The sequence below is a fragment of the Callorhinus ursinus genome, unplaced genomic scaffold (assembly GCF_003265705.2).
Source record: "Callorhinus ursinus isolate GAN/ISIS: 27379988/994484 unplaced genomic scaffold, GSC_fseal_2.0 scaffold41, whole genome shotgun sequence".
Taxonomy (NCBI): Eukaryota; Metazoa; Chordata; class Mammalia; order Carnivora; family Otariidae; genus Callorhinus; species Callorhinus ursinus.
The window spans coordinates 12337740-12352279 of record NW_027397103.1 but is presented as its reverse complement, the minus strand read 5'-3'; the positions used below and the strand labels follow the sequence as shown (position 1 = coordinate 12352279).

The 14540-nt window shown below is 50.6% G+C and overlaps 1 protein-coding gene across 3 annotated transcripts in view; it reads left to right on the top strand.

Moving 5' to 3' along the window:
- Positions 1 to 14540, top strand: part of RILPL1 (Rab interacting lysosomal protein like 1) — a 41043-nt gene that overhangs the window by 8140 nt on the left and 18363 nt on the right. For all 3 annotated transcript variants that reach the window (XM_073881264.1, XM_025889682.2, XM_073881265.1), the window contains exons 3-4: positions 13462 to 13580; positions 14228 to 14449. In XM_073881264.1, coding sequence (XP_073737365.1) covers positions 13462 to 13580; positions 14228 to 14449 — 341 coding nt within the window. The remainder of the gene's footprint in view (positions 1 to 13461; positions 13581 to 14227; positions 14450 to 14540) is intronic.

Below are 14540 nucleotides of genomic sequence, written 5' to 3'. Positions count from 1 at the left end.
ATAGTAAACCAGATCGGAAGGGCCCTGGAGCCCCCGAACTGTCATTCATCCTGCAAACAGGTATCTAGAATGTTCACTCCAGGCCCTCTGCTGGTTTTGGGAAAGCAAAGACAGACATGGGATTTGGTATGGGCCCTATGGGCTGCATCAGCTCTGTTGTCCCCCACAGCCTCCTTCCCAATCAGAGGTTGCCTCTTGCCTCGGGAATCTCAGACCTCTCTCTTCTGCTTGAAGAAACTCCCTGGGTCTCCACACAAGCCCCCTCCTCCTGGATGGGGTGAGAGATGGGCTTGCATGGAGGCTGAAGTTCAGAACCATAGTTACACTTCTGTGAGACTAAAGTAGCACACTGATAAGGACTGTAGGGCCTGAGAAAAGAGGAAATTTTGATCCAAGTGCTGGAATTCTGTTTTCCTTGGGTTTCCTTTGTTGACATGTGATCTGGGCAATGGATGCAGGACTCTTAGTGGTTGTAAGCATTGGCTCCAGAGCCAGACTACCCAGGTGTGAATCCTAACCCAATACTTACCTCCTAAGTGACCTTGATCAAGTCACTTGACCTTTGTGTGCCTAAGTTGCTCCCCGAGTAAAAGTGAGAGAAGTAACCGTAGGTCACTCATAAGGCTGTGGTGAGGATTGGATGAATTACTATCTGCAGATCGCTTAGACTAGTACTTGGTACATACACGCAGCAAATCTGAGCTTTTGGTTACCTAGTCCAGCCTCCCTATCGAACAGATGAGAAAAAATGAGGCTGAGGGAGGCGCAGTGAGGTGCCCAGGGTCACACAGCAAGCTAGTGGCGAAGTCAGGACTGGAGCTCAGGTTGGCTGAAATCAGCCCCCTGAAGGAAAGCTTGTTATCTCTCTGGGACCCCTTGATCTGGGGCCACCAAATGGGCCACCGTGATATTCTAGTGCCCAAGGGCCAATGATTCTGGACAGAACACCGCTCATTCATTGACCCTTTGTAAACTCATTTGTCAACTGACGTACCTGCTCTCTGCCTGGCGCTTGGACTGCCAGGTTGGAGGCTGAGAGGCACATGCTAGGGCCTGAATCTCCCTTCCATGATGGCAGAAGAGCTTGGCTAAAGGAAAACTATTTTTCTGATTGCAACACACTGATACCAACTGTGTGCAGTCCCCCCTCCCCCACATCAACCAATTTTCCAACTCTCCAGGCACCAATAATTTAATCCAGTTATGACACTGTCTACCATGGAGTTAGCATCAGGCTCCACAGGTTAAGGGATCAGTCCAACAAGACTGCCCTGACTTCAGGTGTCAGTTGGCAGGTAATGGGTCCCCAGGATACTCACTTCTGTCTAACTTGGCTACAAAGTCAGAGGTTCCCACACACACCCCCACCCCGCAACAAGCTCAATACTTTCTGGAATGGCTCATAAAACTCAGAGAAACATGATTCCTGGCTTATAAAGGATACAAAGGATATTATAAAGAATACAGATGAACAGCCAGATGAAGAAAGGTACATTGGGTGAGGTCTCTGGAAGGGTTCCAAGCTCAGAGATTTCTGTCCCAGTGGAGTTGGGGTGCATCACCACCCTTTGTGCACATGGATATATTTATTCATCAACTGGAAGCTCTCTGAACCCCAGAGACTAATGGAGGTTTTGTTATGTAGGCACAAATGATTAAATCATTGGCCATTGGTGATTAGCTCAACCTCCAGCTCCTTCTTCCCACCCCTAGAGGTGAGGGGTTAGGGCTGAAAGTTCTAACCCTCTAATCACTAATCACACATGGTTGGTTTTCTGGCAACCAGACCCCATCCTGAAGCTCTCTAGGGGGACCACCAAGAGTCACCTCATTATCATAAACTCAGATATGATGGAAAGGGGCTTGTTATGACAACAAAAGACACTCCTCTCACCTCTATTAGGAAATCACAAGAGTTTTAGGAACTCTGTGCCAAGAATGGAGGTCAAACACCAAAATATATATATTACATATTTTCAATTTACGTATATTATATGTATTTAATTATGTTATTATATATGGATATATATATTTCTTATTATGTTGCAGTATCTCGATGGCATAATGGTGCACACTCAGTCCCTTGAATGGAGGCAAAAAACAAACAGAACAAGTATAACAAAGCAGAAAAGGAGTAGATTATAGGATGGGAGATTTAAACCAGTTATACTGGAGGTTATATTAGATGTAAATGGACTAAAAGTTCTAGATAAAGACTATCAAAAAAGATTTTAAAAATTCAACTACATGTTGTTTCTAAGAGACTTCTCGTAAAGGTTGACAGTAAAAGGCTTAGAAAAGATAGACCGTGCAAACACTAACCAAAAGAAAAGCTGGTGTAGTTATATGAATGTAAGACTTTACAAAAGAAAATAGACTTTAAGGCCAAGATCACTCTGTAATGAAAAAAGTTCAGTTTATCAGGAAAATGTGATTTGCAGTTTCTGCACACCTAATAACTTGTCCTCAAAGTTTATAAAGCAAAAGTGAACAGAAATATGTCCAGAGTACACAAATCTATAGACAGAAAGTAGATTGGTGGGGGGCCAGGGGCTGGGAGGAGGTGAGGAAGGAAGAGTGATGGCTCACGGGTATGAGATGTCTTTTGGGGGTGATGAAAGCAGCGGTGACGGTTGCACAACTTTGTGAACATATTAAAACCCACCAAACTTTACATATACTAATTTACATATACTAATTTAAAAAGTGGGCAGAAATAAAAACATATCCACAATCATAGTGGCAGATTTTAACATGCCTCTCTTAGTGATTGATAGAATAAAGCAGCAAAAAAAAAACCCCAGTAAGTATCGAGAATATGATCAGTAGATTAGTAGAGCCATGTCCATGTCCATGTGTGAGGGGAGGAGAGGCCAGCCCCAGCCCCGCAGCTCCTGGCCCAGCGAGCCCAGGGAGATGCAAGGCAGACAGACCGTCTGGAGGGATGATCCTTCTCCAGCAGGTGGACATAAGCAGATGAGGGTGGTTGCACATATGGAACACCTGCCCAGGGGGCCCCAGAACTAGACAGAGGTGGAGGTAAAATTTGAGTTTCTTCCCTAAAAAATGGCATACAGCTGGAAAGCTGAATAGCAGAAAATTGCTTGGGCATCTTGGTTAACATTTCCTGTCAAAGGAGACCTGAGCCTGAGGAGTTCTACAACTGAAGCCCCAGTGTCCAGCCTCAAGACTTGAGGACACGGATGGCAGTTTTTCCAATGTTTTACTTTCTAGGAAAAAAAAAGAAAAAAAGAAAAATCATTTTCCAAAGTAAAAAAAAAAAAAAAAATGCACGCATGTTGTTGTTTTTTTTTTTTAATCAGACAACGCCAAAGTGTTAATGGTGAGAAACTTGGTCTCCCTTGCACTCCTGACTCCTGTTCCCAAGCAGTCTGCCTAGAACAGGAAACCCTTTACCCTCTTTCGGCAGATTTTCTGTGCAGGTTCAAATGTACATACACAAATGCAGGAGGAGAATGTCCTTTTCCGCCGCGTCACAGATGGTAACATATTCTAGACTGTTCAGCACCTTGGGTGTTGGGTGTTTTGTTTTTGTTTTACTGTTTTAAGATACATTTTTATTTTGGAATAATTTTAGATTTACAGAAAAGTTGCAAAGATAGTACAGAGTTCCCACAGTGCCCCTCACAGTATCCCCTAATAGGGACATGTTACCACGGTCATGGGTCACAACTAAGGAACCCAAATTGGTATGATACTGTTAACCAACCCACAGACTTTATCTGGATTTCACCAGATTTTAGGTGAATGTCCTCTTTCTGTTCCAGGATCCAGTCCGGGATGCCACGTTGGATATAGCGCACCTTGATTTTTTTCACTTACTGTATCTTGCAGAATTTCCCTATCTGTATAGATCTGTTTCTTTCTTTTAGGAACAGTAAGGCATGGCTCAGTGGCTCAGTCAGTTAAGCGTCCGACTCTTGATTTCAGCTCAGGTCATGATCTCAAGGTCCTGAGATCAAGCCGCACTGGGCTTGGTGCCGGGCATGGAGTCAGCTTAGTATTCTCCCTCTGCCCCTCCCCCCCACTTATGCGTGCACTCGCTCTAAGTAAACTAATTAATTAATTAATTAATTTTTTAAAAAGAACATGAAGCCAGTAAAGCATAGGAGTTAAGACCATGAACTCAGAGGCCGGATTGCCTGAGTCCGAATCTGAGCTCCACTGGATTCCACCTGTAGCCAGATTAATGACCTTGACGTAGATTGATTTCCTCATTTGTAAAATGTGAATATTATTACGAGGATTAAATGAGTTAGTACGTGTCAAGTGCTTATCTAGGAAGCACTAGATAAACATTTGCTATTTTATAACAGCTTCATGGAGATGTCGATTTGCCCACTTAGAGTCTACCATTCGGTGGCTTTTAATAGATTCAGAGTTGTGCAGCCATCACAATTTTAGAATGTTTTTGTCACCTTAAAAAGAGACACCATAGGGCACCCGGGTGGCTCAGTCAGTGAGCGTCTGCCTTCGGCTCAGGTCATCATCCCAGGGTCCTGGGACCAAGTCCCGCATCGGGCTCCCTGCTCCGCGGGGAGTCTGCTTCTCCCCCGCCTGCCGCTCCCCCTGCTTGTGCTCTCTCTCTGACAAATAAATAAAATCTTCCAAAAAAAAAAAAAAAGAGAGAGAGACACTGTACCCTTTTAACTACCACTGCCCAACCCCTCCCACTTCCATCCCACCCCCAGACACAAGCAACCTCTGACCTACTCTCTGCCTCTGGAGATTTGCCTGCTCTGGACGTTTCGTGTACGTGGAATCAGCTAACGTGGTCTTCTGTGTCGCGTCTTTCATCAAGTGGGCGTCCTCGAGGCTCATCCACATTGTAGAAGGTGTCAGTGCATCATTCCTTTTTGTGGCCAAACAACATCCCATGGTGCGGACGGGCCCCGTTTTTTGTTTATCCATTCATCTGTCGATGGACACTTGGGTTGTTTCCAGCGTTTGGCCATTGTGAATAGTGCTGCTATGAACATTCCAAGTTTTTGTGCGGATGTGTGTTTTCGGTGCTTTGGGGTGTAGACCTGGGAGTTGAATTGCCGGGTTGCAGGGGAACTATGTTGAATTTCCTGAAGAAGCCACAGCCATCTTTCTGTGCGTGGGGCTTCTGCAGGGCACCGTGAGGCCTCTGAGGGGGACCGGGGAACTCCCTTGCTGGCCCCGGTGCCGCCACAGGGGCCTCGGGGGCCGCAGGCCATGGCCCTGAAAGCCCAGGGCTGCTCCTCTGCACATCAAGGCATCTGTGTGCGTGCAGCTCACCCCATGTGGGAGAGCTTTGCCTCAGCTCTCCACATCCCTGCTGGCTTACCGTGAAACAGCCCACACGGGCACCATCTGACACACTTAACTGGCATCTAGCGTGGGTCCGGCTCCCAAACGGTTAGCTCGGGGAGGCCTGGGCTTTCCAGGCAGCACCACCCCCCGCCCCGCCCCGCCCCACCCCGAGTGGAGAGACCGGGCAGATGCCAGGCATGCCTTTCCCGGTTATTTTTATTTTGCACGGGAAACCATGGGAACACAGCAAGGACAAAGCATTTCTTCCACCTGCGAGAGGAACAGACGTTGGGCACAGGGGTCCCTTCGGGGAGGTGGAGCCTCCACAGTTAGACTGTGTGCCAGGCACCACCGTGAGCAGTGTGGCAAGGCCTAGGGGCTGGCTGCAGATTTAGGGGCGCTGTTGTGAGATGTGTGAGTGGGATGGGAAAGCCTATTTAGGGGAGCCGACCCTACGTGCAGCAGTGATTAACAGACCAGTACGGGGCACGGGGGTACTGCACTCAGAGCCACCTCAATACTCTGCTGTCTCCTGCTCCCTGGAAGTCTCCAGATTAAAAAGCACGTCTCTGTCCCTTGTTTTCGGAAATCTGTCTTGTCTGCTAGAGGGCAACAAGAAACGCTACTGGTTGGCGCCCACGGAGATGAATTACAGGGATCGAAGCCATTGGACCAGGGACACGCAGGCACAGGGTCTGGAAACAATTCTCGGGCTCCGGACAAACAGCTTTGTCACCGGAAGTCAGGAGGAAGACTGACCCCCATAGCCACTTTCTGAAGGGCAGCCTAGAACTGCAGTGTCCCGAAAAATACAAGGCAGTGTGTTCTCAGGGACTGCTGGATGGAGCAGCCCTTTGTAAGGAGACTGTGCAGCGGAGTGAGGCACACCTGAGTTCAGGTCCCAGCCCCACCCTTCCCAACTGGGTCACCTGGGGAAGGGGGACCAACCGTTCCCACCCTCAGGTTCCTCACCTGTGACATGGGAACGGCAACTCCAGACTCCCAGGATGGTTGAGAGAAAAGTATATACAGCATCAGCCTCGCAGCTGTCCAGTAAGGCATGTCCCTGAGGGCAGTGGTGTTGATTTTGCACGACCCGTCAAACCGTACATGGAAGCCAGGAGTGACTGGTCTGAATTTTAGCTCGGTAAGAAACTGGCTGCACACCCTCGCTGGGCCTTCCTGGATTAGTTTTCTCAGGCTAATGTAACAAAGCACCCCAAACTGGGGGGCTTAAAGCCACAGAAATGTGCTCGCTCACAGATCTGGAGGCCAGAAGTCCAAAATTAAGGTGTCCTCAGGGCTGCGCTCAGTCCAAAGGCTGTAGGGGAGGATCCCGCCTTGCTTTGTTCAGCTGCTGGAGCAGCCGGGGCTCCTTGGCTTATGGCTGTGTCCCTCCAGCCTCAGCACAGTCACACTGTCTCGTTGCCTCCTCTGTTCTGAAGCTCCCTCTCCTTTCTCTTATGAGGACACCAGTGTTAGGATTTAGGGCCCACCCTCGTGCAGCGTGACCTCATCTTAGCTGCAGGGACCCTGTTTTCACACAGGATCACATTCTGAGGTTCCAGACGGACATAAGTTTGGGGGAATGCTATTCTATCCAGTCCACTTGCCGATAACATAAGGATCGTGGGCTGTGGGAGGCCGGCAGTATGGCAGTGGTTTGCAAGAGAGTGGGTGCTCTGCAGCCAAGACTGCCTGAGTTTGAGTTCCGTAGTGCCACTGACCAGCCGTGCAGCCTGGCGTGAGTCTACCAGCCTTTGTATACCTCGGGTTGCTTTGGTTCTACAATGGGGACAACAGGAATCCCATTTCGGAAGGCATTCCCAGGATAAAAGGAGCTAAGTACAGCGTAGATTATATTCTTCTAGAAGGAGACTCTGATGTGACGATTCCTGTGCCGGTGATTTATGAAGGGAGCACCCCCAGAGGAGACCATTGGGGAGTCGAGGAAGTAGGAAGGGAAGTGGGGGGAAGCATGCAGCAAGGGTGGGACTCGGGCAGAGCCTGTGGAGGGCTGTGAGCTCTGGAGTGTGACACTCACCTTCCTGCCCTTCGAGCCCGCCGGTTTAGTGGCCCCCGGTGCCTGGTCAGTGGCACAGGCACATTGAAAAGGAGTGCGGGCGGACACAGGGACCCGAGGGCGTCGGCGCACCAGCATTGTCCGCCCCACAAGCACTCAGTCCCGTCACTGCCCGTGGCAGGTGCTCAGTAAATGTTCGCTCTCCTTGTCATGCTCATCCCATTGGGAAGGCACTGTTCTGGTTCTGACGGGGTGAAGAGCACATTGGTCTGGTGTCAGGACACCTGCATTGCAGCTCCCACATGGCTACTGACGAGCAGTGAGGTTTGGGGCAAGTGGCTCTCAGTCTTCTTGGGACGTTTTTGTCTTCAGCTATCAAGGGGTGCAGACAGTATGGGCATGTGGGTGGTGGTTGTTTGGTCTTAAAAAAAACAAAACCTAATGCATGTATTGATATTGTGAAAGACTGTAACAAAACTCAAAAGAAATACATGAGAATTCCCTCTGCCTCATTCTCAGGGCACTTGGCAGAGGTAAAACCATTCCTTTTTATGCATCTGCATACAGAGTCCATGCCTGTTTTTTTTTTTTTTTTTTAATGAGCCAAAGCTGCTACCCAGACATTGCAGGGAAACATGTATTTAGTTTTTCAAATTAAAGGGATTGTGCCATATGGATTGTCACTTGCCTTTTTTTTTTTTTTTACAAATTAAAATTATGTGTTCTTTGGGTTGCCTTTTTTAAAAAATTGAGGTGAAATTCACATAACATAAGAGGAACAATTTTAAAATATACAGTTCAGCATTTAGTACATAATTTACTCACAGCATTTAGGCAACCATCACCTCTGTTTGGTTCCAGTACATTTTCAGTGCCCCCGAAGGAGACCCCGCACCCATCAGTGGTCAGTCCCCAGTCCACCCACCTGTCTGTTCCCCCAGCCTCCGGCAGCCACGAGGCTGCTCTCTGTCTGTATTCTGGACATGTCCTGTAAATGGAATCATACACTGTGTGGCCTTTTATGTCTGGCTTCTCTCACTTAGCTTCGTGTTTTCAAGGTTAATTACATTGTAGCAGGGGTCAGTCATGCCTCTGTATGGGTGGTTAATATTCCATCGTGTAGATAGACCACAACTGGTTTATCCGTTCAGCCACTGATGGACATTCAGGCTCTTTCCACCTTTGGGCCATTATGAATACTACTGCTGTGACTTTGTCACTTGCCTTTTTGATTTACCCATTGTATCTCAGCCTTTTGGCCGGTTATCTGTGGTGTGGAAGGAAGGTCCTGTGTGTTTAACCATTTCTTTGCTCCTGTGACCAACTTTGGACTTGTTTTCTTCCTGCACTTGCTCAAATGCACCTTTAAGTCTAGATCCAAGAATCCTAAATTGCTAGGTGGCTACATTTGTTCAGCCCTCTTCCAGCTTTTAACAAGGTCTGTGGATCTGTTAAAAACATAACCACCTTCTTTTAACTTCTCCAGGCACTTTTGTAATGACTCTTGGACTTTATCTGAGCCGCAACCTTTGGAACAAGGAGGACTAACATTTCCATTTTGTGGATAAAATGGCAGCTAACACTGAGGCCTGTTGTGAGCACTTCACATAGATTAACCCCTCTAACCTCACAAGAGCCCTCCCCCTGCCCCAGGTAGGGGCTGCCCATGATCCCACCTTCCAAGTGAGAAAATGGGCCCAAAGTCAACGGTAGACAAACGGCAAAGCAGGGAATGAGTCCAGGAAATCTGGCTTCAGACCCCAAGCTCTTAACCACTTTATTCTCCAGCCTCGGGTTAAAGCCGGGGTGCCCCGAGGGTGAACAAGGTAGCTGGGTTACGGATCCAGGTTTCTTTTCTCCAGATCCACACTCCCCTATCCCCCACCCCATTTCTCCAGGAGCGGAATCTGTGCCCCCAACCTGCCACCACCAAGGATTAAATGAACTCAGCCCTTGATGCCCTGGCCCAGAGCCTGTAGTAGGACAGGTGCTCAGAGAGCAAACAGCAAATGTGTTTGTGGCTTTTTCAGATTCTGCTGCCACCTGATTCCAGCCCCAGCATGCATGCACACATACATGTACACACGCGTGCACGCGCACACGCTGTGTCTGAGAAATGCCCTTCCGGGAGACGTCAGTGGTGTGCTCTTGTCCCACCGGCAGAGCCCAGGCCCTGCCTTGCAGCAGTGGCTGAGGGATGTTAGCAGGGGCACGCGCCCAGTGCCCAGGACCTCCAGGGGGCCTTGGGACACCCCACGAGGGGTACGGCGAGGGGGGCCTGCAGCCTCTAGGCTGACGCCGCACTGAAGGAGGAGGAGAGCCTGAGAAGTCACCGACTTTGTGAGCTCCAAGTGGGGCTCGTGGCTTGTTCTTCATGCTGTATTCCTCTGCACGCTAGTACCCCGCTTTCTCTCTGTCTTCTGCTATTAATGGGCATTTCAGTTGTTTCCAGTCTGGGGCTATTACGAATAAAGCTCCCGTGAACGTTTTTGTATGTGTCTTGTGCCGTAGAGATTGTCACTTTCCTTCTTCACTGACCAGTGTGTCTCAGTGTTAATTAGCCTCCTAGTGTCTGGTTGTGCAGCCGTTTATGGAGCCGCCCTCCTCCTGTTGGGCGTATACCCGGGAGGCGGCTGCTGGTGCGTACAGCATGTGCCTCCGCTTTGGTCGGTAACGCCCGTGTTCCAAAGCCGCTCCGAGCAACGATGCTCGCGCGTTCCTGCGGCCCTACCTTCTCCCCAGCACTCAGCACTCAGGACTTTCCATTCTAGCCGTTCTGTCGGGATGCCTGCCCCTTCTTTCCATCCCTGCTTCCCCTCCCCACCCCAGCCCGGCCTGGCATCTCTGCATCTCTCAGCCGCATCGCTTAGGACACCCCGGCAGGTCAAGGAGGAGGCTGGGTGCTGGTCTCGGTCCCAGGCCCGCCCGTAAAGAAAGGATTCTGCTTCGTCGGCTTGTGTGATTTCCTCCTGCCCTTTGTATGCACAGCCTTGTTGGAGAGGTAGGAAGGTAGAAAATGTGCAGATGGACACGTGTAAGTCTCAGAGAGGTTAACGTTGCTTCAAAAGCCAGAAGTTATATGCTGTGTTGGAAGCTAGACGTTCCAGCTCATCTTTCTCTTACTCTCTGGAGCCTCCCGGTCATTTGGCCATCAGCGTCCTTGTTATAATTCCTTTCCCTCCGGCCTGTCTCATTTGCATAGTGCACACCTGCCCTCTGACAACCTTTCTTCTCTGGCTCCCCCTCCCTGGTCTCCCTGGCCTGACCCTCCTCCTGCTTCCTACAGGCCCTACAAAACCCTGAGGCTCTTATTGCCCCTTCAGGTGAAAATCCAACCTCCTTCCTGGCCATTGAGGCCCCACGTGGTCTAGGCTTGCTTGCAGCTCAAGCTCCCGCTGCCCCTTGCCCACTGTGCTTTGGCCACTAGCTTTGGTCACCAGTGTTGCCCTTCAGCTCTCCCGACTCGCAGTGTCTTCCCCCAGGGTCTTTGCACCTGCTGGTGCTTGCCTGCAATGCTTGTCCTCGTCATCTGCCCGCCCTTTGGTCCTTCAGGTCTCAGCGTAAATGGCTCTTATAAGAGGGCTTTCTGCTCCCACCGTCTACAGTGGGTCCCCTCGAGATGCTCTACAGGCCCCATTACATCTGCCATGTCACTTATCATGGTCTGTAATGACACCATCTCTGTCTGATGTCTGTGAGTCAGTCAGAGCACAAATGTGTTTCATTTATTGACCATCACGATCCTAGTGATTCTAGGTCAGTGTCAGGTACACAGCAGACACTCCATAAACGCTGCGTGTGTGTGTGTGTGTGTGTGTGTGTGTGTGTGTGTGCAAAAAGATGGGAGGGTGCTCCAAGCAGGTGGGCCCGTCAGAGAAAGTATGGACCGGAGTCTGCCCCATGGTGACACTTTCTGGTGACCTTAGCAGAGCCTCTGAGTCTTGTCCTGCAGTGGGAAGGCAGTGTGGCATCATGGAAAGGACATGGGACGTGAGAGTCTGAAAACTGGGGTTGGAGTCCCGGCTCTGCCAGCACTTGGCTGTATGTCTTTGAACAAGTCTGTCTCTGGGCCTCAGTTTTCTGGTTCTATAAGATGGGACAGATGTTAAAAACCAACAGTAATGGGCGCCTGGGTGGCTCAGTTGGTTAAGCGACTGCCTTCGGCTCAGGTCATGATCCTGGAGTCCCGGGATCGAGTCCCACATCGGGCTCCCTGCTCGGCGGGGAGTCTGCTTCTCCCTCTGACCCTCTCCCCTCTCATGCTCTCTCTCTCTCTCATTCTCTCTCTCAAATAAATAAATAAATAAATCTTTAAAAAAATACATTAAAAACCAACAGTAATAACACCCATTCCCAGTGGCTGGAAACAACACTAAAATAGGGGCAGGGATGTAAAGCAGTTTGTCCTTCATGGGCTTAGTGGGAGTGAGTTGTGCTTTGGGAACGTGCATGTCTGGGGGGACTGACTCCCCCGGGCTATTCCATCAGCCCGGAGCGTCTCCCACGCGGAACCCTAGCATACAGACGGTTGGGGCAGGATGGCCGCCCTCTGGGACATCCGCGTTTGTGCCTGTCACATAAAATCTCAAAATCTTCAAGGGCAGGACCCACGTCTTAGCTGGGTTTGTGGCCCCGGCAGCATCACACACCTTTCTGGACACCACAGATGCTCGTTCTTCATGGTGATTACCTGCTTGGGAATATCCAGGGCAGGGGAGGGGAAAGATTCAGATGGGATGGAGCAGCTTGGACGAGGGAGTCGTGTCAGGGGAATAGTGGAGGAGTCACACACAGAAGAAACGACTCTTCTCAGATGCCTGGAACATCAGCCCCATGCCCCCTGAACACAGGAGAACCAAGTTAGCCTGCGGTTGAGCCTGACCACCACTGCTCCTGGGAAGCAAGGATTAGCTGTCTGCCCCGGTGCCTGGAGGAGGCCAAATAATGGTCCCCCAAAATATCAGGCCCTAATCCCTGAAACCTGCGGATGTTACTTTATACGGTAAAATCTTTACAGATGTGATTTCGTTTCAGATCTTGAGATGGGGAGGTTATCCTGAATTATTCAGGTCCTAAATGCAATCGAAGTGTCTTTACAAGAGGGGGGCACAGAGAGGTCTCACACACAGAAGAGGAGGAGGCCGTGGGACCACGGAGGCAAGGACTGGAGTGATGAGGCCACAAGCCAAGGAACGCTGGCAGCCACCAGAAGCTGGAAAAAGAAAGGACCCGTTCTCCCCTGAAACCTCCGGAGCGAGCACAGTTCCGGCAACATCTTGACTTTGGACTGATTTTCAACTTCTGGCTTCCAGAACTATGAGAAAAAAAATTTCTGATGTGTTAAGCTATCAGATTTGGTTGGTCATTTGTTACATCAGCCACATGAAACCAGCACAGTTCATTAACTCACCAGACCACTTAGCGAGCACCTACTGTGCGCCAGGCACTGTGCTAGCTGAGGCAGTCCACAGTGACTAGGTCAGTCAAGGCCCTGCCTCCTGGGGCCGACAGTATACTTGGGCGCCAGGGGCAGGAGGAACAGAGGACGAACGAGTAACAGACACCCCTCCTTGGCTATGTGCCAGGCATCATCTTCCACATGCTTCCTGTGTATTCACTAAATTAATCCTCACAGCAGCCGTCTGGGGTAGGGTACTGCTATGCCCGTCTTGTAGATATGGAAACTGAGGCAGAGAGGCTAGTCCGAAGCCACGTAGACCACAAATGGGAGAGCCCAGTGTGTACGCTCAGAACCTCTGCTCTGAATCATCTTTTGTCAGATGATAAGACCTATGAGACGGTAGTTGTAACATGTGCAGTGAAGGCAGTAGACAGGATGGGAAGTTCATTTAGGGGGGCAGGGAAGGAAAGGGCCTCTGTGGGGAGGGGACGGTTGAGCTGAGGCCTGAACGAGGGGAGCCAGCTCAGGGGACATTGAAAGGAAGGAAAGTGCCGGCCCAGCGTCCTGAGGTGGGGATGAGCTCGGAGGGACCCAGGGACAGGAAGCAGGTGCTGGCTCCAGGGAACAGGGCACGGAGAAGGCTCGGGGCCAGCGGCGTCTCGGTAGGAAGCTGTGGTTGGGTTAAGCCGGGGAGGCGGAGGGGGAGGCTCACCTGCTGGTCTCGCTCGCCCCACCCCAGGCATGTCAGAGCGTGAGCGGCAAGTGATGAAGAAGCTGAAGGAGGTGGTGGACAAGCAACGCGACGAGATCCGCGCCAAGGACAGGGAGCTCGGTCTGAAGAATGAGGATGTGGAGGCTGTAAGTGATGAGCCCCTACCCCGTGTCCACCCTCCCAGCCGGCAGATACAATGGGAGACTGGATCCTCCCTGTAGGCGGTTCCCCTTTTCTCCCTTGGGCTCACGCTGTGGGCTCTGTGGGGCGGGGGTCCTGCCTGAGGCCGCAGCTGTGGGGAGGACCCTCAGCCGGTCCGCATCGTAACAGCAGGAGGGAACGTGGCACTGCCTGGTGACCTGCTGCTCCCGTGCCTTGGGGAGCTGCCGAGGCCCAGCCTGGCTTTGTTCTGACCCCAAGGCTTCCTCCAACCCACCCTCTTCGTGCCCCTCTGTGAGCAGGCCAGCATGGTCCAGGCTGCTCCAGGAACCCATACAGTGTCTCCACCTGAATTAGAAAGACACCCCTTTCTCAAGGCATGTTACTTCCATCTGTTGGGAAATCATCATGATATACTGACAAAACACTCATCTTCCATCTCTCATAAAATTATCATAGTAAATATACAAATTGCCCATCTCTGGCATCAACAGTTGTAAGAATATGAACAAACTTCAAACGAGTCAGGATGTCTCCAATATGATGGCACGCCTGTAGAGGATTTGCCCTTGTGCAGTACACAACATGAGCTACTGTATGAGCAGCCCCATAAATGGCCTTCCTCTTTCTCCAGCTGCAACAGCAGCAGACCCGGTTGATGAAGATCAACCACGACCTCCGGCACCGTGTCACAGTGGTGGAGGCCCAGGGGAAGGCCCTGATCGAACAGAAGGTAGAACTAGAGGCAGATCTGCAAACCAAGGAACAGGAGATGGGCAGCCTACGGGCAGAGCTCGGGAAGCTGCGAGAGAGGCTGCAGGGCGAACTCAGCCAGAACGGAGAGGAGGAGCCTGAGGTAAGTGGGAAGCCAGCCACTGAAGCAGATGGGAAGGTAGGTCTGTGAGCTGGCTCGAGGTGGGCAAGGCTGCCTTGCTTTCCCCATTACA